Source organism: Arachis duranensis, chromosome 9 (assembly GCF_000817695.3).
Source record: "Arachis duranensis cultivar V14167 chromosome 9, aradu.V14167.gnm2.J7QH, whole genome shotgun sequence".
Classification (NCBI taxonomy): Eukaryota; Viridiplantae; Streptophyta; class Magnoliopsida; order Fabales; family Fabaceae; genus Arachis; species Arachis duranensis.
The window spans coordinates 45752736-45779978 of NC_029780.3; the positions used below are offsets into that span (position 1 = coordinate 45752736).

At 41.4% G+C, this 27243-nt stretch overlaps 1 protein-coding gene and 1 pseudogene across 1 annotated transcript; one reads left to right on the top strand and one right to left on the bottom strand.

Annotated features, from left to right (window-relative positions):
- Nucleotides 1-21608, top strand: part of LOC127741549 (guanosine deaminase-like) — a 42665-nt pseudogene extending 21057 nt beyond the window's left edge.
- A 770-nt stretch (nucleotides 21609-22378) lies between these two features.
- On the bottom strand, nucleotides 22379-23509 carry LOC107465603 (probable transcription factor At5g28040). The gene has a single exon (XM_016084577.3). It carries the CDS (start codon nucleotides 23507-23509, stop codon nucleotides 22379-22381), a length of 1131 nt encoding a protein of 376 aa, XP_015940063.1.
- Nucleotides 23510-27243: the final 3734 nt, after the last annotated feature.

A 27243-nucleotide genomic window follows, 5' to 3' on the forward strand; every position in this document is an offset into this window, starting at 1 on the left:
GAGTTAAACGCCAGCTTTGGTGCCAGTTTGGGCGTTTAACTCCCATCCTTGTGCCAGTTCCGGCGTTTAACGCTGGGAATTCTGAAGGTGACTTTGAACGCCGGATTGGGCCATCAAATCTTGGGCAAAGTATGGACTATCATATATTGATGGAAAGCCCAGGATGTCTACTTTCCAACGCCGTTGAGAGCGCGCCAATTGGGCTTCTGTAGCTCTAGAAAATCCACTTCGAGTGCAGAGAGGTCAGAATCTAACAGCATCTGCAGTCCTTTTTAGTCTCTGAATCAGATTTTTGCTCAGGTCCCTCAATTTCAGCCAGAAAATACCTGAAATCACAGAAAAACACACAAACTCATAGTAAAGTCCAGAAAAGTGAATTTTAACTAAAAACTAATAGAAATATACTAAAAACTAACTAGATCATACTAAAAACATACTAAAAACAATGCCAAAAAGCGTATAAATTATCCGCTCATCACCCATGCATGGTTACTTGTACCATAGATGGAGTTCAATTCCATGATTGTATATGTGATCTCGGTGCATGCGTTAGTATTATGCCTCTTTCCGTTTACCATTTATTGAAGCTACCACCATTGAGGCGGTCGGCGGCTAGGTTTGTCTTAGCGGATAAGAGCATAATAACCGTGACGGGTGTTGCGGAGGATGTGTTAGTAAATATAAAAGGGTTGGTGTTTCCAATTGATTTTTATGTCCTTGAGATGCCATCAAGTGGATCCGAGAAGACATCATCTATCCTACTTGGGAGACCATCTTTGAGGACCTATAGATTCAAGTTGGATGCCCATTCGGGAACCTACTCATTTGAGATAGATGGGAGAGTCGTGAGTTTTAGCCTAGAAGAAGCCATGAAGCACCCACCAGAGAACCATTCCATATTCCGGTGTGACCTAATTGACAACATTGTGGCCGAAGTGCATTATGCAAAGTTAGATGAGAAGCATATGATTGAAGAAATAAGTGAAGACCCAAGTGAAGTGAACACACTACCCCATCCGGATCCTCTGGAAGTTCAAGTGTCAAGTCAAGACTAAAAGCTAGAATTTTTGAAGCCACTACTGCCCCACCTAAAGTACTCATACCTTGATGAAGCCCACAAGTTTCTGGTAATTATTGTAAGGGAACTCATTGCTCCACAAGAAGAAAAGTTGCTATGTGTTTTGAGAAAGAATAAAAGGGCAATAGGGTGGAGTTTGCGGATCTAGTGGGAATAAGCCCCAAGTATGCGAGCACCGAATATTCCTAGAGGAAGGAGCTAGACCCGTTCGACAACCTCAAAGGCGACTAAATCCTACCATTCTAGAGGTTATGAAAAAAGATGTCACCCGGTTATTAGAAGCGGACATCATCTACCCCATTTCGGATAGTGAATGGGTGAGTCCCGTTCAAGTTGTGCCAAAGAAGTCTGGGGTGACCACGATCAAGAATGAGAGCGGGGAGCTTATAGCAATAAGAGTGCAAAATTCTTGGAGGGTGTGCATTGACTACCAAAGGTTGAACACGGCCACTAGAAAGAATAATTTTTCACTACCGTTTATTGATTAAATGCTTGATCGACTATCCGGTAAATCTCATTATTATTTTCTAGATGGCTATTCGGGGTACTTCAAAATAAATATTGCTCTAGAGGACTAAGAAAAAACAACTTTTACTTGCCCCTTTGGAACTTATGCCTACAAGCGTATGGCATTCGGCTTATGCAATTGCACCAGCAACTTTCCAAAGGTGCATGATGAGCATATTTACAGATTTTCTAGAGCAATGTATGGAAGTGTTCATGGATGACTTCAGTGTATATGGTGATTCTTTTGATCATTGTTTGGATAACCTTGAAAAAATTTTGGAAAGATGTACTAAATCAAACCTTGTCTTAAATTTGGAAAAGTGTCATTTTATAGTTAGGCAAGGCATTGTTTTAGGACATATTGTTTCCAAAGATGGTATTTCCATAGATCCTGCAAAGATCAATGTTATATCTAGCTTGCCTTACCCCTCCTCCGAGAGGGAAGTCCGTTCGTTCCTTGGACATGCAGAATTTTACCGGAGATTTATCAAGGACTTTAGTAAGGTAGCATTGCCACTATCTCGATTGTTGCAAAAGGACATTGAGTTTGATCTAAGCAAGGAGTGCATGGAGGCTTTTGACAAGTTCAAGGTAGCATTGACCCAAGCTCCCATCGTGAGAGGGCCGGATTGGAGTCGGCCATTTGAAATAATGTGTGATGCTTCAAACTATGTGGTGGGAGCCGCGTTAGCTCAACGCGAGGGTAAGAATCCATATGTCATAGCCTATGCATCAAAAACACTAGATGGAGCCCAATCCAACTACACTACTACCGAGAAAGAACTCTTGGCTATTGTTTTTACTTTGGATAAATTTTGAGCTTATCTTCTTGGTTCTAAGGTAGTAGTGTATTCGGATCATGCGTCATTAAAATACTTGTTGGCTAAAACGGAATCCAAACCGAGATTGATTAGATGGGTTTTATTGTTGCAAGAATTTGATTTGGAAATCAAAGATAGGAGTGGTTCGCAAAACCTAGTGGCGGATCACTTAAGTCATCTTGAACACACTAAAGGCAATGCCACTCCTATTAATGATTCTTTTCCCTTTGAGGGCTTGCATGCAATCTCGGAAGTCATCCCTTGGTATGCACCAATAGCCAATTACTTGGTACCCCGCACCTTTCCTCCTAATCTCTCCAAGCATCAAAATGATAAGCTAAAAAGCGAATCCAAATACTATGTATGAGATGATCCATACCTTTGGAGATGTGGAGCGGACAAAGTAATTCGAAGATGCGTTCCACAAACCAAATTCCAATCAATCTTGGAAGCTTGCCATTCCTCCGAGGGAGGTGGACATTATGGACCTCAAAGGACGGCAAGAAAGATCCTTAATTGTGGATTTTGGTGGCCAACTCTTTTCAAGGGCTCTTCTTTCCTTTGTAAATATTGTTCTCATTGCCTTAGATTTGGTAACATCTCCAAAAATGATGAAATACCCCCAACAAACCATGCTATTTTGTGAAATCTTTGATGTATGGGGTATTGATTTCATGGGGCCATTCCCAAATTCTAATGGTTTTCTCTACATTCTACTTGCCGTTGATTATGTGTCCAAATGGGTGGAAGCGAAACCCACCCGTACGGACAATGCTAATGTTGTCCTTTCTTTTGTGAGAAACAACATAATTTGTCACTTTAGGTCACCACGAGCAATCGTGAGTGACCAAGGTTCACATTTTTGCAACAAAAGAATGGAGGGACTAATGAAGAAATACGGCATCATACATAAAGTAGCCACGACCTATCACCCACAAACAAATGGCCAAGCTGAAGTTTTCAATCGGAAGATCAAGCGTGTATTGGAAAGGATTGTGAAGCCTAATAGAAAGGATTGGAGTGCCAAGCTTACTGATGCACTTTGGGCCTACCGAACGGCATACAAGATGCCGATTGGTATGAGCCCCTTTCGGTTGGTATATGGCAAAGCTTGCCACTTACTGGTAGAAGTGGAGCATAGAGCATATTGGGCCGTCAAAGAGTGCAATCCAAGTTTGGGTGGGGCCGGAATAAAGAGAAAGCTTCAATTGGCGGAATTAGAGTGTTTGAGACTAGAAGCCTATGAGAACTCTTGACTTTACAAGGAGAAAATGAAAGTCGTGCATGACAAGAACATTAGAAGGAGAGAGTTTAAAGCCGACGATCTAGTCCTCTTTTACAACTCAAGATTGAGATTGTTGCCCGGAAAACTAAGATCAAGATGTGAAGGACCATATCAAGTAGAGAAAGCGGAACCCTATAGGGTCAACCACTTGCACCATCCCTCAAGTTCGGATATCTTCAAGGTTAATGGGCACCATCTCAAGTTGTATCATGGTGAGAAAATGAAAAGCAACAAGGAGATTGAGGTATTCCTCTTGGAAGATCCTCCTCTTGGCAAAGCAAATTGAGCTAGTGAAGGTCCAACTTAAGGACATTAAACAAAAGTGCTAGGTGGGAGACACCCCACTATGGTGAGATCTATCCTTTTGACCCTTTTGTATATAATTTTTGAACTCTCTATTGATTTGTGATTGCTTAGCTATTGAATTGTTTAGTTAGATTTAATTGAAGTTACCTTGGTTAAATTGTTCATGAGAATTTGCACTAATTCTAAATAGATGGGTTGATGGTATGGTAGAAAACACCCCATTTTTAGGTTTTACATGGAGTTTTGGGTGTTTTTGGCCCCTTTGGCTAGCTACCTACAAAACTTGTGATAAATGTGCATTTTTCATGTCCATGTCAAAAAAAGGGGGGGGGGGAGGGGGGCAGGGGCGCGCCCGCACACCGTATGCGTGCGTGCCCATATGCGGATGCAGCCTCTGGTACAAAATTCTAGAGAGTTAGGTGAGCACTGAGCCAGCACTATGCCCTACGAATAAACTCCTTCGCACGTGTGTGCACCTGGAGCATACGCACCCTTATGCTGTTTCGCGAATCGACGCGCGAGCACACATGCCGGGTGTGCGTCGATCGTCCCACCTGCGACCCCAGTACATTTTTCCGAGAGTTGCGCCAACACTGAGCCTACACCAGGCTGGGGGCACAACCCCACTGGGGCGCTGGCGTACCTGACGCCTGCGTGCCCATTTGCTTCATGCTACCTCCGCACGAACGCGCACTATGCGCGCGCGCCGATCCTCTTGCAACCAAATTCTGATACTTGGACCCGAGAGTTGCGCCAGCCTTGGGCCAATGTTATGCCATCAGCACAACCACCTGCACGTGTGTGCGGACCTGGCACGTGCGCGCACTTGGCGCGTGTGCGCACCTCTCTATCCCCTGTCGCATCCGCGCGTGCGAGCACCATGCGCGCGCGCATCGATCCTGCGACACAGAAATGCTGTAACGTGCCTAAATTTCAAACTCTCATCCCCTCTTCTCTCATTTCCACCTTCTTTCTCTAGTATCCTCTTCTTTACATCTTCAACCATTTCTCCCAACTCTTCCACCACCCCCACCCCCACCGGCCTTTCCCTAAATTTCTTCTCCTCTTTTCTCACTTACATTCTCCACTACTTACCTCTTCTTCTCAAGGTACTTTTACTTTCCCTTCTCTTTGTTCTACTTCTCTTTTCTCCCTTCTTTAGTTGCATATCTTTCTTTTTCTTCTTAAGTAGCTTCTTTCTCATGCCTTCTTATTTGTTTGCCTTTCTCTTTATTTTTCTAATTTTTGTGGGTGTTGTGGATAAAGATTCCTTTTACATTGGTGGGATAGTTTATTACACTCGATTTCCTTGAAAAATATGGTTCTCTAAGATGATTGATGTTGCTTTGTGGGGTGCTACATTGCCGCATTTCCTCCATTTGTTCATTACTTAAGGGGTGCACACCAAGTGTTTGATGAAAGACATACATGACCTTTTTGAGTCAAATTTGACTTAGTGCTTTCTACTTAGTGTTCTTTCTCACTCACTTGCTTACTCCTATGTGCATTGAGCGTGTCATTCTTCATGTTTCATATTTTACATGTTCACCCCTTGTAACTTGCTTCTTGATTTTGATGCTTAAGTGTATGCTTCTCATGCATCTCATTCGCATGCCTATATCGCTCTTGCATCACATGCTAGTGACTTGCCATTATTTCCAATGTTGTCTTAATTACATGTTGCAGCTGTCGTGTATTTAAGACGCCTATCCTCTTATGGACTATTTTATCACTTGCATGACTACTATTTTTTAGTGTTTTCTTGAATTTAATGTCTCATCCTTTTTTACTTTTATAGGGTGGTGCTCAAGAAGGATAAGGAAAAGGCGCCGGCAACTAAGAGGGCACCTCAAGGGTCTGCCAATAGGGCGCACCAAGCACCTAAGGTCAAGTCCCTCTTCAAGAAGCCAAGAAGCATAGTCAACATTGATGTTCTGGAGAAGGATAACCCTCCATGGGACCCGAACAAGTTTTCCAACCGATACTGTGAGCTTGTCTACCCCATGATTATTGAAAGAAACTATCACGCGGAGCCTCTTCTGGCCCCCCGGCTCATGTTGTTCCGTTTGTGATGTCCCACATTGAGTGGAGGCAATGGAGATTTCTCATGAGGCAACCCAAGGAGGCCAACCTATCTTGGGTGGTAGAGTTTTACTCCAACTACCACTCGGCTTCTCTCACATCAGTCTTCGTACATAGAAAGCAAGTTCCCATCACAGAGGAAGCCATCCAAGGAGTGCTTAAAACCGGACTATTAGCGGATGGAATTGACGCTTACAAGAGATGTTGTCGGCACGTTGCGAATATGGGTTTGATTGAGGTGCCGTTCTCTGAGTCATTGCCATACCCGAATCAATTTGGATTCAAGGGAGAATAAGACAGAGGTCCAAAGGCATTGACGCACATTTTCTGACTCAAGAAGCCGGTGCATGGCCCTAAATCTTACCCACTATGTCATTCCTAGCACGCATGGGTCACCGCCGAGCTTGCTTTATTAGTTTGGTGCATCCTAACCGAGAAGCCGGTCAATATCCCATTTATCATCCGACAAGCCATGGTGCGTATTCATGCTAAGGGTAACTTGCCCTTCCCTGCCTTGGTTATCGAGCTAGTTGCGGCCACCGGTGTCTCCCGTGAGACTAGGGATCGGAGGGACACAATCCCGGTTGATGGTGATGTTGTTCCAACCGGGAAATATCTCAAGCCCCTGGCAGGCACCGAGGATCTTGGCATGGCTGTTCCCGTAAGCATCCTCGTTACTTCATTCGCACCACCCAAGTCTTCCCACCAACGCATTGAGGATCTTCACAAGAAGGTAGATCGTTATGAACGGTGCAACCAACGCCGGTATGCTTATGTGAAGAAGCTTCTAAGTGTTGTCATCCCACATATGGAGGAACCGGATATCTCCACATCTACCGCAACATCAAGTGAAGATAGCGGTGATGAGGGAGATGATGGACATTCCGGAGCCGGTCTCCCATTGCGCATCACGTATAGCACGGAGGACCATGCTAAGTTTTAAGTGTGGGGAGGTCGGTCAACCGATCTCCATAGGTAACACCCAAATAAATTTTGAATCTCTTTTGTTGATTAGGATAGGTTGCATGATTAGGTTTTGTTCTTTTCACACCATTTGCATGATAGTATTTCTTGTTAGGTCTACTTGGTAGAGTAATGACTTCTTTCCCAAGAGACTAAGAATCTTACGGCAATCCTACTAATTTTAAAAATTTTCTTGATACTAAACTTTTTTGAAGGTTGTAAATTGGAATATGGACTTTGAGTTGAGAACACAAGCAAGTGAGTTTTGAGTTTAATTGCGTGGCTACATCTTATAGCCACTTATATCCCTTCTTGTCTGCATGTTGTTCTCTCTCTATGATTGTGATCCTTAATTTGTTTGACTCTATATGTCCATTGTTGTATGTATGAATGCATGTATATGATTGAGGTCATCAATTCACTTAGCCACTTGCCCAGATGGCCTTACCTTATAAACAACCTTTGCAACCAACTTTGAGCCTGCGTTTAACCCACTCGTTCTTAATTTTAGCACATTACAAGCCAAAAGCGAAAAACCATGAATGTCCCTAGTTGAATATTTGATTAGCTTAGGCTAGAGTGTGTGTGTCATTCAAGTGTGGGGAAACCGAGGGAGGGGACATTTGTTGAGGTAAGAGCGTGTTGTTGTGTGTGTTGAAATATTGGAAAGTGGATACAAACTCATGTGTTGATTAAAAATGTGGACTGTATGCATTGACAAGAAAAACAAAAAGAAGAGAAAAACAATGAATAATGAAGAAGAAAGAAAAAATTTTTTAGTAGAAAATAAAAAGAAAAAAGAAAAAAAGGGAGAAAAGAAAAAAAGAAAAAAAAAAGGGACAAAAATGCCCCAAAGCAAGACTCAATAATAATCAATGCATATGTGTAGTATTCAAAAGTGAATGCATGAGTATGTGAAAGAGTGAGAAATGGGCAGTTAGGCTAGTACATAATTGTATAGGACGTTATATAGGTTAGGTGTGAAGCTCAAGTTAATCAAAGGATTCAAATTTTAGTCCACTTAGCCAAATATATAACCTACCTTGACCTTAGCCCCATTACAACCTAAGGAAAGACATCATGATATGTGTATGCATGCATAGAACCATTGTTGATTGTTAGAGGAAGAACAAATTTTGGAAAAGCATGAAGTAGAGGAGAATTAAGTGATTAACCCTGTACACCGAGCGAATAGAGTGCAACACTTCCGGTGAGGGTTCGAAGCCCAATTCCTTGTTCCCAGCTCTCGCGAGCGTCCTTCATGCAAGGTGCGCACATTTTACTTTGATGATTAAAAATTGGTAGAGTCCATGCATTGCCAATCATCTTGCCCTATGTGCTTCTCTATACGTTCTAGGAAGATTCAATTACTTTTGGCCAAGTAGATAGTAGCGTCCATCTTAGTTGCATTCACGTAAGTAGATTGCATCTCATGAATCTCATTCTCTTAGGATTCTTTGGTCTTTTGCTTTCCCTTAGCATGAAGACATGCTATAGTTTAAGTGTGGGGAGGTTGATAAACCCCATTTTTAGGGTTTCTCTTGTATAGATTTTGAGGGTTTTATCAATGATCTTTCACACTTATTCATATAAAAATGCATGATTTTGTGTTCCTCTCCCAATTTTGCCTCATGAATGAAAACATACTTCTTTTGCATTGCATTAGATATATTTTAATCCTCCTCTATTACCATTTGATACCATGATCCGTGCATTAAGTGATTTGAGAGATTATAGGGCTAGGGTGGCTTGGAGGAGAGGATGGAAGCATGCATAAAGGAAAGGATCATGAAAATTGGATCTTTGGAATTTTGAGCAAGGACGCACACGCGCACTTGGCGCATACGCGCACTTGGCGCATACGCGTGGATGCGCGCCGTTGTGACCAGCGCGAGGGAGCCGAAGCCAAGAGCCGACATATTTAGCGGCTGAGCCAGAACCTCAAGGGACACGCCCGCATACCTTACGCCTGCGCGCGGATTGCTAAAGCCCCAGGGACGCGTACGCGTGCTGTACGCGTACACATCGATAGCCGCACGTGATTTTTAAGAAGAAAACGTGACCAGCGATTTCAGGCAGTTACTAACCCTATTTTGGGGCAGAGTTCTGGCGGGAGAAGCATAAGAAGACCAAGGATTGACGGGCTTGGGATCCATTCACTCATTCTTACATTTTTCTAGATATTTTCATTAGTTGGTTACATTGGGTAGAGAGAGAAACTCCCACTTTTCTCTAGAATTTCATTCTCCATTGCAATTCTCCTTTGATTTCTTGGTGAGATCATTTGCTAATTCACTTTTACTTAGTTACAAGGTATAGATCTACTCTTCTCCCACTCTCAATTTGTGTTCTTTTGATTCATTTACTCTAGATCTATAAATACTTTGTTACTTGATTTGGATTAGTGAATTGAGGTATTTTCATGTTCATTTATTCCAATTATTGATTGTTGATGATTGTTTGAGATAAATAATTTGAATTCAATTTCTTTTCCTCAATTTCACAATGTCTCTTATGAATGCTCACCAAATGTTTGATGAAATGATAACCCTAGCTATGGAGTAGAATTCCCTTACTTGGCTTAGGGGTTGAGTTATTGGAGACACTTGAGTAGTGGATATCAATTATTGATTGAGAATTGAGAATTGCTAATTGGCTTGGAGTGCACTAAAGCTAGGCTTCCCAAAGGTTAGGCTAGGACTTGTGACTCAAGTTAGTTACTTTCACTTGACTTTTCTCTATAATTAGGGGTTAGCTAAGTGAAGCAACACTCAATTGTTATCACAATTGAAGGAAACTATAATGATGGAATTTCCAATGCTCACCTGTGGCCAAGGCTTTTATCTTGATTGATTGTTGTTTACTTTTTGTTAGCTTACATTCTCATACCAACTCTCAAAAATCACAAAAGACTTCCTAATCAATATTGTGCATTCTAAGGCAATTCCTAGGGAGGACGACTCAGGACTAATACTCTCGATTATAGATTGTAGAATTGTTTGATGTGGAATTTGTGTGTTGGTTAGACTATACTCACGATTGGACTTACTACCATTTCTATACCGACATAAAAATAACGTTCATCAGAGACCATTATCGTAGCCAAACTTAAAACTATGGCCGAGTTTTGTGAAAAGGCGAAAGGTCAGATTGACATCGAAGAACTCCGACAAGCTCGAAAAACAGAGAAACCACAATATAGAGACGATGACAAAACACGAGATAATAAGAAAAACTTCAAACCAACTCCTCGTTATGATTCTCATACTCAGTTCAACACCAAACACAACGACATCATCAAGGAGATCTTGAATTCAAAGTTGATCAAGCCACCAAGAAAAGATGGCAGCTACCCAGATTTAAAAAGCATAGACAGATCAAAATACTGTTCTTTTCATCAAAAGCACAGACACACTACTAACGAGTGTGTCATCGCCAATGACCTTCTGGAGCAGTTAGCTTTACAAGGTCATCTCGACAAGTATATCAATGGCCATATAAAATGATGCGCACCTCCCCCTGGTGACCAAAACTCGGCAACACAACATGGCCGAGATAAAGATCGACCAAACACCAATCTGCATGACCAACCAAGACGTATTATTAACTGTATTTCTGGAGGTTTTGCAGGTGGAGGAGCAACAAGCTCGGCAAGAAAGCGGTCTTACCAAGCTATGCTTTCCATAGAATCCGATCAACATCCACAGCAAACACTTCCACACTTTCCTCAGATAACATTCAAGACATCCGACTATAACACCAATGTGACAAATCTAAACGACACGGTCGTGATTTCCCTGGAGCTCGGAGATCTCCTAGTCAAAAAGGTTTTACTGGTCCCTGGGAGCAGTGCTGATGTTCTCTTTTACTCCACATTTCAGAAGATGAAACTGAGTAGCAACAACCTACAACCTTCCACTGGAGACCTGGTTGGTTTCTCAGGTGAGAGAGTCTCAGTTATGGGCTCTATGTGGTTACAAATCACACCTGGTGAGGTTCCCTTATCAAAAACTTTAGATATTCAATACTTAGTTGTTGACTGTTTTAGTCCTTACAATTTGATACTTGGCCGACCTTTCTTAAAAAGGTTGGCGCCATAGTTACTACAATTCATCTCTGTGTTAAGTTTCCTTTGCAGGATAACACAATTGTAACTATTCATAGTGATGCCCGAGAGGCCAGAGAATGCTACAACAATAGTTTTAAAAGACATAACCAAAACATACAAATAATGTACACAACATCAGCAACCAGGACGACCTAACAGCCCTGGATGACCTTGATCCCAGAGCAGGAACCCTTGAACGCCCAACCCTGACAGAAGACTTGCATAACATCTTTTTCACAGATAGCTCAAATAAGTTTACTTACGTCGGTTCGACATTAATCTTAGAAAAGAAGGTCTTATCCCGAGCATTTCTACAACAAAACGCCGACTTGTTTGCTTGGACCCCAGCTGACATGCCAGGCATTGACCAGTCCATTATATCCCACAAGCTGGCACTAGATTCATCTGTCCGACCTGTTTCATAGATAAAGCAAAACCTCGGCCACGACTGAAAACAAGCATCTCTAGAGGAAACCAAGAAGCTCATCAATGCCAGCTTCATTCAGGAAATCAGGTTCACTACATGGTTAGCGAATGTCGTCATGGTGAAAAAACATAACATTAAATAGCGCATGTGTGTTGATTTCACTGATCTCAACAAAGCATGCCCAAAAGACTCATATCTCATACCATATATTGATTGCTTAGTTGATAATGACCCTGGTTATGAAAAACTTAGCTTTATGGATGCATACTTGATGAGCGGATAATTTATACGCTTTTTGGCATTGTTTTTAGTATGTTTTAGTTAGTTTTTAGTATATTTTTATTAGTTTTTAGTTAAAATTCACTTTTCTGGACTTTACTATGAGTTTTTGTGTTTTTTTGTGATTTCAGGTATTTTCTGGCTGAAATTGAGGGACTTGAGCAAAAATCTGTTTCAGAGACTAAAAAGGACTGCAGATGCTGTTGGATTCTGACCTCCCTGCACTCGAAGTAAATTTTCTGGAGCTATAGAAACCCAATTGGCGCGCCCTCAATGGCGTTGGAAAGTAGACATCCTGGGCTTTCCAGCAATATATAATAGTCCATACTTTGCCCGAGATTTGATGGCCCAAACCGGCGTTCCAAATCAGCTCAAAACTGCCCAGCGTTAAACGCCGGAACTGGCGCAAGAATGGGATTTAAACGCCCAAACTGGAACAAAAGCTGGCGTTTAACTCCAAGAGAAGTCTCTACACGAAAATGCTTCAATGCTCAGCCCAAGCACACACCAAGTGGGCCCGGAAGTGGATTTTTATGTCATTTACTCATCTTTGTAAACCTTAGGCTACTAGTTCTTTATAAATAGGACCTTTTGCTATTGTATTTTAATCTGGGTAGCTATCCTTGATCTTATGCTATCTTAGATCATTGGGAGGCTGGCCTCACGGCCATGCCTGAACCTTGTTCTTATGTATTTTCAACGGTGGAGTTTCTACACACCATAGATTAAGGTGTGGAGCTCTGCTGTACCTCGAGTATTAATGCAATTACTATTGTTCTTCTATTCAATTCAGCTTGTTCTTGTTCTAAGATATCACTTGTTCTTCAACTTGATGATTGTGATTATCCGTGACACTCATCATCATTCTCACCTATGAACGTGTGACTGTCAATCACCTCCATTCTACCTTAGATTGGGTGGATATCTCTTGGATTCTTTAATCGGAATCTTCGTGGTATAAGCTAGAATTGATGGCTGCATTCAAGAGAATCCGGAAGGTCTAAACCTTGTCTGTGGTATTCTGAGTAGGATTCAATGATTGAATGACTGTGACGAGCTTCAACCTCCTAATTGTGGGGCGTTAGCTTGCCATGGAAAGGAGTAAGAAGGATTGGATGAAGACAGTAGGAAAGCAGAGAGACGGAAGGGACAAAGCATCTTCATACGCTTATCTGAAATTCCCACCAATGAATTACATAAGTATCTCTATCTTTATCTTTATGTTTTATTCATCATTCATAACCAATTGAATTTGCCTGACTAAGATTTACAAGATGACCATAGCTTGCTTCATACCAACAATCTCTGTGGGATCGACCCTTACTCGCGTAAGGTTTATTACTTGGACGACCCAGTACACTTGCTGGTTAGTTGTGCGAAGTTGTGATAAAAGAGTTGAGATTACAATTGTGCGTACCATGTTGATGGCGCAATTGATGATCACAATTTCGCCCACCAATACTTTGGCTATAACCAGATCCAAATGTATCCATCCGATCAAAATAAGACAGCTTTTATTACTGAATATGGAAATTACTGTTATAAAGTCATGCCGTTTGGCCTTAAGAATGCAGGTGCAACATATCAACGCCTAGTGGACAATGTATTTGCCCAACAGATTGACAGGAACATTGAATTCTATGTCGACGACATGGTCGCCAAAATGAAGATCGGCAACAACCACCTTGATGACCTCGTAGAAATCTTCGGCCAAATTAGAAAATACAACATGCGGCTAAGCCCCAAGAAGTGCGCATTTGGCGTACAAAGTGGCAAATTCCTCGGCTTTATGCTCACTAGCCAAGGTATTAAAGCGAATCCAGAAAAGTGCCGAGCTGTCTTGGATATGACAAGTCCACAAACTATCAAAGAAGTCCAACGGTTGACAGGGAAACTTGCTGCACTTTCTAGATTCTTAGCTTGCCTAGCTTCTAAGTCTTTATGTTTCTTCCAAACTTTAAAAAAGAAAAAGGCGTTCCAATGGACCAATGAATGTGAACAAGCATTCACAACCATCAAAGAAACTCTTTCAAAACCACCAATTTTACAAACCCCCCTTCAAAACCACCAATTTTATGAACCCCCTTTCAAGGGAAACCATTATTCTTATATTTATCTTTGACTAACTGGGCAGTAAGCTCCGCTCTTATTGCAGAAAGGCAAAAGCAGCGGTTGCCGATCTTTTTCATTAGCAAAACACTACAAAATGCTAAAATTTGCTATCCAAGCATTGAGAAGCTGGCTTTAGCTCTTGTCTTCTCAGCCAGAAGACTACGGCCATATTTCCAGAGTCATGTCATCCATGTTCGGACAGATCAACCTTTGCGACAAGTCCTCCAGAAACCAAAACTGGCTGGCCGACTAGTGAAATGGTCGGTAGAACTTTCAGAATTTGATATCAGATACCAGGGCCGATCATCTATCAAGTCCCAGTTCTTGGCTAACTTCATCACCGAATTCACAGTACTAGAAACAGCCGAAGATTACGTCAAATGGTCTTTGTACGTCGACGGGTCTTCCAACCCACAAGGATGTGGAGCAGGAATCATACTTGACAATAGCTACAGTAATGTCATCGAACATTTTCTCCACTTTTATTTTAAAGCAAGTAATAATCAAACTGAGTACGAAGCCCTCATTGCCGGCATTAGACTCGCTGCCGACCTAAACATCACCGAACTCAAGGTATATCGCGATTTCTTACTCATCATGCAGCAGGTAAACAACCTATACCAGGTGACAGACCCTTTGCTATCTAAATACCTTGAAATTGTCCCAAATTTACTTTCAAAATTTTCTAAATATGACATACAACATATACCTTGGGAGAGTAACGGCCGAGCTGATATCCTGTTTAAACTCACCAGTATTCAACCAAACGGGACATTTCTTTATCAATCAACATTACTTAAACCAAGCATTAAACTCACAGAAATTTTAAGTGTTACACAGGATATTGATTGGAGAACACCTTACATAACTTATCTCAGAACTGGAGTGGTGCACGAAATTGTGATCATCAATGGCGCCATCAACATGCTACGCTCAATTGCAATCTCAACTCTTTATCACAACTTCGCACAACTAACCAGCAAGTGCACTGGGTCATCCAAGTAATAAACCTTACGCGAGTAAGGGTCGATCCCACGGAGATTGTTGGTATGAAGCAAGCTATGGTCATCTTGTAAGTCTCAGTCAGGCGGATTCAAATGGTAATGGAGGATTAATGATTAAAAGATGAATAAAATATAAAGTAAAGATAGAGATACTTATGCAATTCATTGGTGAGAATTTCAGATAAGCGTATGGAGATGTTGTGTCCCTTTCGTCTCTCTGCTTTCCTACTGTCTTCATCCAATCCTTCTTACTCCTTTCCATGGCAAGCTGTATGTTGGGCATCACCGTTGTCAATGGCTACAGTCCCGTCCTCTCAGTGAAAATGTTCAACACGCTCTGTCACAACATGGCTAATCATCTATCGGTTGAATCCTACTCAGAATACCACAGACAAGGTTTAGACCTTTCGGATTCTCTTGAATGCCGCCATCAATTCTAGCTTATACCACGAAGATTCTGATTAAGGAATCTAAGAGATAAACATTCAAGCCTTGTTTGCTTGTAGAACGGAAGTGGTTGTCAAGCACGCGTTCATAAGTGAGAATGATGATGAGCGTCACATAATCATCACATTCATCATGTTCTTGGGTGCGAATGAATATCTTAGAACAAGAATGAGCTGAATTGAATAGAAGAACAATAGTAATTGCATTAACACCCGAGGTACAGCAGAGCTCCACACCTTAATCTATGGTGTGTAGAAACTCCACCGTTGAAAATACATAAGAACAAGGTCTAGGAATGGCCGAATGGCCAGCCTCCTATAATATAAGAACTAGACGTCCAAAGATGATCCTCAGATCTAAAGTGATCAAAAGATTCCAGGATGTCAAATATAATAGTAAAAGGTCCTATTTGTAGATAACTAGTAGCTTAGGGTTTACAAAAATGAGTAAATGACATAAAAAACCACTTCCGGGCCCACTTGGTGTGTGCTTGGACTGAGCATTGAAGCTTTCATGCGTAGAAACTTTTCTTGGAGTTAAACGCCAGCTTTTGTGCCAGTTTGGGCGTTTAACTCCCATTCTTGTGCCAGTTCCGGCGTTTAACGCCGGGCAGTCTAAAGCTGATTTGGAACGCCGGTTTGAGCCATCAAATCCCAGGCAAAGTATGGACTATTATATATTGCTGGAAAGCCCAGGATGTCTACTTTCCAACGCAGTTGAGAGCGCGCTAATTGGGCTTCCGTAGCTCCAGAAAATCCACTTCAAGTGAAGGGAGGTCAGAATCCAACAGCATCTGCAGTCCTTTTTAGCCTCTGAATCAGATTTTTGCTCAGGTCCCTCAATTTTAGCCAGAAAATACCTGAAATCACAGAAAAACACACAAACTCATAGTAAAGTCCAGAAAAGTGAATTTTAACTAAAAACTAATAAAATATAATAAAAACTAATTAAAACATACTAAAAACATACTAAAAACAATGCCAAAAAGCGTATAAATTATCCGCTCATCATGGAGCATTGCCAGACAATATTGAAAATCTCTGGCATTTTTGCCGACAAGCTTCGTTTTTTACAATATATGACAACTGCCTGTACAAACGAGGCTTTGCTTGTCCTCTACTCAATGCCTTAACATGTCTGAAGCCAATATTGCATTATCTGAAGCACACGAAGGAATCTGTGGTACACACCTCGGTGCCCAAAGCCTCTGTTCAAAGATCCTACATGTTGGCTTCTATTGGCTGACATTACAAAAAGACTGCAAAACAAAGGTCAGAAACTGTGATAAATGCCAAAGACACAGCCCGATAACGCACTTGCTAGCCAAATTATTGCATAACTTCGAGGTAACTTGGCCCTTCATCCAATGGGGTCTAGATATCCTCGGCCCTTTTCCGACAGCAGCAGGGCAGGTAAAATTCCTGGTTGTAGGAATTGATTATTTTTCAAAATGGATAGAGACCCAGCCTCTAGCCAAGATTACCTCACAACACATGCTTTCTTTTGTATGGAAATATATTATTTTTCGATTTGGCATACCTCGGTACATTATCACAGATAATGGTCACCAGTTTGCCGATCATAAGTTCACATCCTTTCTGCAGGATTTGAAAATCAAACAACATTTTTCATCAGTAGAGCACCCGCAGACGAACGGGTTAGCAGAGGCTGCAAATAAATTAATACTCCATGCTCTAAGAAAGAAACTGGACGATGCAAAAGGCCTTTGGGCCGAGCTTATACCAGAAATCATATGGGGGTATAATACCACGGTCCATTTAACGATAGAAGAAACATCATTTTATGATACAAGTGGAGATCTCCCAAGCCTTATTGCGAACTCAATTGGCTGACCATACAACAGCACACACAGCTCGGCAATCTGACCTAGACCTTGTCGAAGAAATCAGATTCTCAGCAGCAATCATACACCGAGCTATGCAACAGCATATAGCTAGGCGCTATAATAAAAAACTACACCCAAGGTCCTTTCAAGTGAACGACTTGGTGCTAAGAAGAACAGAACAAGCTAGAAAGCTAGGAAACAATTACAAGCTAGCAGCTAATTGGGAAGGTCCTTTTCGGATAATAGAAGTTATCGGCAACAGAGCATACCGATTACAAACCCTACATGGTAACACTTTGCCTAATACTTGGAATGTATCATCTTTAAAGTTATATTACAGTTAAAAGTCAGGGACAGGCGAGTACTCTTTTTCCTACTACCAAGATTTTTCCCAAAAAGGGTTTTGCTTGGAAAGGTTTTAACGAGGCTTGCCTACCTGCACCTTTGAGATCAAAGGTTTTCCAATGTATATAAGTTTTTTAACTCATCAGCTTATATTTTTACATCAAAGAATCTTTCTTGTCTACGAATTCATAATGTTTTCCTGCCGATCTTTTTTCAAAGCCGACCATTCGGCCTTTATCATTATACCGATCTTTCTTATGATCCCATTATTCGGAATCTACCAGTCAAACAAATAGCCAATCTACAATCCCGATGCCATTACTCAAACTTAACGAAAAACAAATAGCCAATCAGTAATCCGAATCCTTACTCGGAATTTACCGAACAACCGATCAATAATCCGAATCCAATTACTCGGACTTTACCAAAAATAGATAACCGAATCCGATTACCCAGACTTTGCCGATCAAACCAATAGCCAATCTTTACTTCGATCCTACTGGTCAAATAGAAAGTTGACACCTATTCCGACTACTCAGAAGGGGCCTAAACGCTTGCCCCGCACATCACATCAGGTAACACGAATTTATCCAACACAGTCAACCACATCAGAACAATCTGCTCATCTTTATCTTATTCATATATAATTAACCAACATTATACGCAAACATGTTTCTATTTTGCAAAACAGAATGCAAATCATCAAACAATTCAAACTAGTCAACTAAGATTCAGAAGGCATATGCCAATCAAAAAGCCAACAAGATCAAATGCCCAAAGAAGAGCAAAAACAGTCCACAAAACATTAACAAAAATTTTTTTATCAAAAATAAGCTATCCCAGATTATCATCACCTTGCTCAGCATCACCGTCATCTTCCACCAAAATCCCATCCTACACTATCTTCCCTGGATCCATTTGTGAAAAATCCACCTCGGGAGCTAAGAATTTTGCCTAAAGGGAAGCCCTCTCAAATCCTTCAATGAAGGAATCAAGAATTTCTCCTTGCTTGTTTTTCTTTACCTCCTTCAATTGAGCAATGACCTCAATCACACGAGTACTCAGAGCAGAAAAATCAGATTCTTTCTTTTTTAAATCCTCAACATCCGTGGCATAGTTATCTTTCACCTCTTTCAAATGCTTTTCAACATCATCTAACTTCACCTCAAGCTCTGAAATTTTAGCACTCTTTAAAGCCAACTCCTCCCTCAAACTTGGATCCTCTTTTTTCTCAACAACCTTTCGATGTATCTTTTCAGGCTACACCCTAAACTCGCAGCCGGAGCCCCACCACCTGCAACATAAACACTATCACATGTGTATTCCAAAAAGAGGTAAATTAAAAGCAACACTCACAAAATAAAATTACCTGCACATACTGGTCAATAGCAACATCACCAACCTCGTCGGCCAGATTCATATTCGTCGATGATTGACGACACTCATCAGCAACAACCATGTATGGGTAATCCCTCCCCCATAAAGATGAAGAATCAGTTTGATCAGTGATACCGTGTAACCTCTTTTGATTGTCAAAAAACTTATGAACTTTTTCAATCAGCACCTCATCTCTTTCATCATTAGAAACGTCGGACAAGCCCACCACGTCACCCTTTCTCTTCATCAGAACAACCTTTCTCCTCCTCGGCTTTGGCTGATCAACCTCACCAGTGCCGACAACCTTCTCAACTTTCGACGTCAAACCTTCCTTATCTAGATTCTTACTCTTCACACGTGCCCTCAGGTTCGCCGCGGATACGCTAAGATACTTTCCACTTGAAAACAGACGAAAACCGATTATTCAGCCTCATATTTCAAATCTTAGTTACAAAATAATATTCCAACAAGCTCACCTAAATACTCTACCACAGCCTGCTTATTTTCCTCCCACTGCAACAAATCGAACACCGAGATCAAATCCTTCCAATCAATCACATCTACCAGAAATTCAATAATACACTCATCTCTAGGTTTAATGAACTCTGGACTGAGTATATTATTATCCTCTGAACACCACCAAATCATGAATCTCTCCCCTAAATGCTCATCCACATAAAAAGGAAAATCCCCTTCAACATTTCTCACTTTTAGATATATCTCCTTAAACTCCTTAAATGACGACTTATACAGCTTAAATACTACAAACCTCGGCAAACTATTCAGGTTCACTCATCCACCTTTCCACACACCCTTAGCTTGAAACAGTGAGAAAAATAACTCTACAGATGGAACTTCCTCCAAAAACTCCATCAGCACCTCAAATGCACAAAGAAAAGCCCATCCATTTGGATGTAGCTGAGATAGTGCGCAATTCATCTGCTTCAAAATCTGACACTGAAACTCGCTAAATGGAAGCTTAACCTTCAACTCCTCAAGAACAGAACTATACATAAGAAAGTATTCAAAATCCTCACCCCTATGAAAAATCCTATCACTTTCAAAACATGGAAGTAACTCCAGTCGAACTCCAGAACCAGTCCTAACAACTTTACTCTTATCTACTTCATATACAGCACCCAGATCCAAGAACAATGACACACGACTCCTCACTTCATCGTTCATCCAGTCATAGAACCAGTCTATCTTCCCCTTTTTATCTCTCTCAAACCCCATGTGAAAATAGAACAAGTCGCAGAAGAAGAAGAACAGAATCCAACAGACACAAAGTAAAAAAGACAGAAACAAATTAAGACATACCTCTCTTGCTCATTTTTTGACAGCAAAAGCTCCAAATAACAAAACAAAGTAATACAACAAAATGAAACCCTTATGATTCCAAAAACAGTTTTAATAATCTGTTTCGATTCCACTCTCCAATCCCATCAGTTACATCGATTCAAGGGACATTGGAAACATGCACCACCATCAAACGTGCAATTAATTACTTTCTCTATCCTAGTCATCTCACTTTTTAACATTAATAATTGTTTAATAAAGCAAATTAAACTGGGGGCTCCAACACCAAACCAACCGCAGACTTACCATTAGCCGAATTATGAATCACTAAAAGCTCAACCTGCTTCATTAAACACATTCTCAGGCCAAACTTGGGGTTATGATCCGACCGTTACAAAACTATCATCATAACACGGCATTATGTGTCATAACTCGGCAAAACACGCTATAAGCTCGGCGTTACACACAGACTCAACGGACCATGTACTAGAATCAAAACGTCTGAACTCATTAAGATCTGTTTATTGCTCTTTAACAACCGACGATAATACAGAAATATAACCGATCTTCTCCACTTCACATATAAAGGTACGTCATTCTATTCTAAAGGGACACATTGAATTCTCAATACTAACTTAAGTTTCGGAGTGCCTTTGCAGGTACACTCCCCCTTGTTTCTTGCTCGCGCTCTGCACGATTTGACATCTCCCTAGGAGTGAAGCTCAGACTTTCTCAAGGCTTATAGATCGGCATCGAAGATAACAACTTGACGCCGACTCCCAAAAGCCGAGCTGAATTTTGCAAACTTCATTTGATTCTCTTAATGCTTCTATACATTGCTTAGTTTATATGTGAGCACTACATTGAGTTAGTCTAATATCTTTATATTTTTTTATTTACTTTTTCTATTAACTTATTGAGAATGTATCATTTGGGAACTCACATTATGATCTGTAGGCATGTCAAAAACTAAATCAAAATTATCTTGCTGACTGTGAAATCTATGCTTCTTGTGAACCTTGTCTAATGTGCCTTGGTGCAATTCAACTTTAAAAAATTAAGGTGGACCTTCCTCTCCCTCGTTTCTTATTGTATCTCCCTTTATATTGGGTTAACATTATATATTTGTCATATTGGTTTCTAAGCAGAGATTGGTTTACGGAGCAAAAGCAGAGGCAGCACTAGCAATCGGATTCGATCCCTCCATTGCCGATGCGCCGAACCAGAAGTCCGAATTGGAGATTAATAAGGCGGATGGTGCTGTCGCTGTAATGGCAGAACAAGTGTTTGAGAACGCAAAGGGAAAGTTCCTTATGTCCTGATGTTTGATTACTTTATTATTTTCAAAACTGAATGCAAATAATGTAATAAAATTTTCATCCTCATCATGTGCTGTTCTTCAGGTTATATTCTTGAAACAAAAGATGACTGCAGATGCATTTAGTTTATGACTTGTGGGAAAAGCAATTCCAAGCCAGAATTTTAGTTACCAAACTCTAAACTCACTCTCTTTTTTTCTGCATTAAAAAAGTTATAATCTTTTCTTTCTTTCTTTTTTCTCCAGAATTTACCAACTAAAATTTGTTGGGCCTAGACAACTTAAGTAAGTTGTTAAAATAATATTTATCAGACAAAATCCGAATAAAAAATTTCATGAATGAATTTTAAATTTTTATCCCAACCAAACATACCCTAATCGAAACTACAAATGTAAAACTTATTATGAAGAAGCATGGAGCTTCCATTTTCATAAATTTAGATTACATATCTACTACAAAATATGTCAGAATTGCTAGAACTAAGTGTCTTCTATTTCATTCTTCTACTTATTGCAACACATGCACATACATACAGTAAACTATAGTTACATGAATTCACTAATTAGGTAGCATATCGTGTGCGTGATGCACACCGTCTGCCGACCAAAATGTCATATGTATATTTTTCATAGAAAATATTTTACATATGGCATTCAGCATACCTGTTTTCATACCATAACGTATTATGTTCCATGTAATTATGCATTGAACAAACCACAAAGTAGCTTTTAATGTACATTCAAGGAAGTGGAAAGAAATCAAAACTCCCATAGTCAATTCCTTGAACCTGACCTAAGCTCTTCTAATTTAGCCTTGATCTGATCCTGTAACAACTCTAACCGATTCAAATACACTTCGAGCTCTGAAATCCTCTGCTTCCTCCATTGCTCATCACCCTCATCTCCAAGGGAAGGGGAAAACTCTACCGGCTTCGGTCCTCCTTCATCATCCAACAATTCCTTTATCAATGGTGAGAAACAAGACCTCATGGTTTCCTCAATGAAGCTCTGGATCTGCATGTCAGCAGCCGTTGCTGTCTCGTCGCGATTTTTGCTTAGTCGCGGCCGCTTCGGCGCCCTTTTCTCAATCTCATCACAACTCACAACCTTTTCAACTTTCAGCTTAACCTTGCCATGATCATCATCAACCCCACCACCATCCATATACAATGCTTCTTCTTCTTCTTCTTGTTCTAATTGGTCAGTATCAATGTCTTTGCCCCAAATCTTGTGCGAAATCTCGAAAATCGTCTCGTCCTGAGGGTTTCTGAAGGACACTTTTCCCAAATTGCCCTTATCCAGAGTCACCTTGTGTTTCCTTTTTAGCCTCCTCAGTTTCTCAACAAGCTGGTTCTTGTTGAAATCCACGTTTAGCTTGTGGCACACGTCACCGTAGAACAAAGCTACGTCGTTTTGGAGGGACTTTCTTACGCCTCTGTTTCGTCTAACGCATTCAAGGTACCCTCTCAATAGTTCTATCTCGTCCTGCTTTGTCCAAAGCCTCTGGTATTGCCTAATCATGCCTGCGTAGTTCGTGGCACGCTGCCGTTTCGACTGTGTCATGATGGTGGTGGCTGCGGCTGTGGTTGCGACGGGGATTCTATCATCAGCAGCGGTAAAGGCCACCGTGACGGCGGGGCTCGGGGAGGGTTCGGTGGCGGGAACGGCAAGAGCAACGGGAATTGCGTCGTCCCCGTCGCATGAACTAAGAAAATGCTCATCATTTTCGTCCCCGTTTGTTTGGTGATTGTTGTCGTTTTGGTCGTTGACAATGTCGTTTTCAGGGTCTATTTGGTCGGTTGAAGTGTCGTCTATGTCAATGCTTTGTTCTTGTTCATCAGAAGATGAAGAGGAAGAGGAGGAGGTGGTGGAAGACAAGAGCCACGAAACAAACGGGGAAAGCATTGCTTTTTTGACGTAGGAAACAAAAAACTATGCAATGTTATCATGTTTGAGAGTATATTCAAACCAACCGTTGTTTGTTGATGGCTGTTAATGTATTTACTATGAATAGTTTTCTAATCAATCTCTTTCTGGTATATCCATAATTTTAGTAGAAGTAGATGACTTTTAAACTCGTCACTACTTATCAGCAATGCTAAATAGCTATAATGTTGTTATCCGATATTTTTGAATTCGGCTGATAAGAGCCACTAACTCATGCCACACCGTTCTGGAATTTGTATTAGCGATAATCACTTTTGGGAAGAACTCTACCTCTTCACAAGACTTCACTTAGATGAGACTGAATCAACTTCGGTGATTTCTAGCCAATCTCTTTATAAATAAGGGGTTAGGTATTTTTTATGACTTATTCAATTATTATTAGAAAAATTAATTCGTGCTATCATAATTAATGCGAATCACATTTTAATCTTAGATAATTAAATCAAATTATAAAATTATAGTGAAATTATTTTGCAAATTACAATAGCTTTTAAAAAAATTAGGATTTTATAATTTTTTCAATTTCTTAACGAATTAAGTCTTCTGATACGTCACCCTTATCCTCGGTTGCACCGTAAGCTCGGCACGCAAATATCTGAGGCTGACATCACATTAAACAAGCTCGGAACAAAAGCAGATAAGCTCGGCCTCACCCGATCAAATAAAATGACACGTGCATCATAAAGCTCGGTCCCGTATCAGCCGTTCGAAAATCTCGGCACATGATCAGGACCGAAGCAGCATCACCCAACTGAGAATAAGAAACGTGCTCAACCGGTTTATAGCACCAAAACAGCATATCGTAACCAACCTACAAACTAGGACTGATCCACATGAAAACGGTAAAACAATCCCTATAAAGTCGAATCAATATCCTCAGCTAAAGAAGGTTCAACTATCAGTTTTCATATTAACTTATCTCACTCTCACTTAATTATTCTCTCTCATTTTTTACTAAGAATCACTGCTGACTTGAGCGTCGGAGTATCTTGTGCAGGTATTCCCGCCGCGGTGTTTGATCTTGGCCGACGTAAAGCTCTTCCCCTTCATCAGAGATTCGCTCGGAAGTGCTTAAGCTCGGCCTACCCAGTGTTCAGACGAATCACTTGGCGCCCACCATGGGGCCGAATACTTCTAACCCCACTTTTTCCTTTGTTTAGTCTTCTACCCTATTTTGCAGGATTCCCGATCCTCGAACATGGCTGACAAGGAAAGTCCACAACTTTCACAGGATGACCTCCTGGCTCGAATCACTGAGCTGCAGGCGGAGGTACGAAGAATAGCCGAGTTGTCTACTCAGAACAATGGAGAAAGCTCCAAAAACTCGGCTCAAGGCGCTACAGACCCTTTGAACATCGCCCCGCCAAAGGAGAAGCTCACCCTTGACAACCCCTTCTCCGAGGAGATCACAAATTATCAAATGCCAAAAAACTTTACTCTCCCAACCGCACTGGAGCCATACAAAGGGTTCGGCGACCCCCGAGCCCACATAAAGAAGTTCCAATCGATGATGTTTTTCAACGGCCCTAAGAACGAGCCCGTCCTTTGCCGAGCATTCCCTACCTACCTCGATGGTGCTGCATTACTCTGGTTCTCTAAACTCCCTGAAGGGTCAATTTCCTCCTTCGAAGACCTTGCCAGATCATTCATCGATTACTTTGCCGCGTCGAGAATCTATGTACACGGATCGGACTATCTCGGCACCATCAAACAAGGCCAGCACGAGAGCCTGAAAGACTACATGACCAGATTCGCTGACGCTACCATGGAGATCCAAGACTTGGACCCAGCTATTCACCTGCACGCCCTCAAAGCCGGCCTCAGGCCTGGTAAATTCCGGGAGACCATCGCCATATCAAAGCCAAAGACGCTGGAGGAGTTCCGAGAAAGGGCGGCAGGTCAAATGGAAATCGATGAACTCCGAGAAGCCCAAAAATTGGACAAACAACCAAGTCGGAGAGACGAAGAAAGAACTTTTAGATCGCCAGTCAACAGGGACAGTAAGAAACCTTCCAAGCCCGCTTCAAAGTACAACACATACACCAGATTCAATACCAGAAGAGAAAACATTATCAGAGAAATCCTCAATGCCAAAATCATAAAGCCACCACCCCGAGCAGGAAACTACCAGGATCAAAGGTTCATGGATAAAAAAAAGCATTGCGCTTTCCACCGAAAGTTCGGTCACACTACGGATGACTACATCGTCGCGAAGGACCTCCTGGAAAGACTAGCACGCCAAGGGCTCTTGGACAAATATATCGAGACCCGGAAGGGCAGAGGAGGAAACTCGGATAGGATAGAGCATAAGCAAGCAAAGACCGACGACAAAAAAGAGAGGACGACTCCTGATCCACCAAGGGGAGTCATTAACCACATATCAGGAGGATTCGCAGGCGGCGGAGAAACAAGCTCGGCCAGGAAACGAAGCTACAGGGCAATGCTGGCAATCGAAGGAACCATACAACCAAGGAAGGACAAAGAGTCAGACGTCACAATATCCTTCAACCAAGCAGACTTCAAATCGGCAAGCCCTAACCTCGACGACCCCGTGGTAATTTCGATCCAAGTCGGAGAACTGTTGGTAAGAAAGACATTATTAGATCCAGGTAGTAGTGCTGATGTTTTATTTTACTCTACCTTCACAAAAATGAAATTATCTGAAAAATTAATACGACCTTCCTCTGGAGAGCTAATCGGGTTCTCCGGAGAGAGAGTCCCCATCATGGGACACATATGGCTAAAGACCACGATGGGAGAAATCCCTATGTCGAAGTCCATCGATATTCATACCTAATAGTAGACTGTTATAGCCCTTATAATATTATACTCGGGAGACCCGCCTTGAATATATTCAAAGCGGTGGTGTCCACATTACATCTATGTGTTAAGTTTCCAGTGCAGGGAAACAAGATAGCTACAGTTCACGCCGACCACCAAGAAGCTCGGCAGTGTTACAATGCTTGTCTAAAGAAGGACCAGGCGAGAAAGATAACTCGGCCCCAGGTCCAATCCATACATAGCTCGGCTGACACCACCGTGCTAGCCGATTTCGACCCAAGAGAAGACCTCGGCGAAAGACCTCGCCCAATGGACAACCTCCAACGAATAACACTAACAACAGATGACAATCAATGCACATACATCGGAGAAGCATTAGAAGGGGAAGACCGAGCAAAACTCATACAGATACTGCGCAAAAACGCCGATCTTTTTGCGTGGACACCAGATGATATGCCCGGAATAAGCCCAGAAGTCATCTGCCATAAACTGGCAATTGACAGAACAGTCCGACCAGTAGCACAGAAGAAAAGGAACATCGGAGAGGAGAAAAAACAAGCAGCACTAGAAGAAACCAAAAAGCTCCTCAACGCAGGTTTCATCCGAGAAATTCGTTTCACCACATGGTTGTCCAACGTGGTAATGGTAAGAAAGAACTCAGGTAAATGGCGCATGTGCGTCGACTTTACAAACTTAAATAAAGCTTCTCCCAAAGATGCATATCCACTACCTTGTATTGATAAATTAGTTGATAACGCCTCTGGTTTTAAAGCTTTGAGTTTTATGGATGCATACTCTGGCTATAACCAGATTCTAATGCACCCAGAAGACCAAAGCAAAACAGCTTTTATAACAGAACATGGGAATTTTTGTTACAAGGTAATGCCCTTTGGTCTAAAGAATGCAGGTGC

Coding starts and splice junctions, on each gene's coding strand:
- LOC107465603 (XM_016084577.3), bottom strand. CDS start 23,509: ATGCTTTCCCCGTTTGTTTCGTGGCTCTTGTCTTCCACCACCTCCTCC.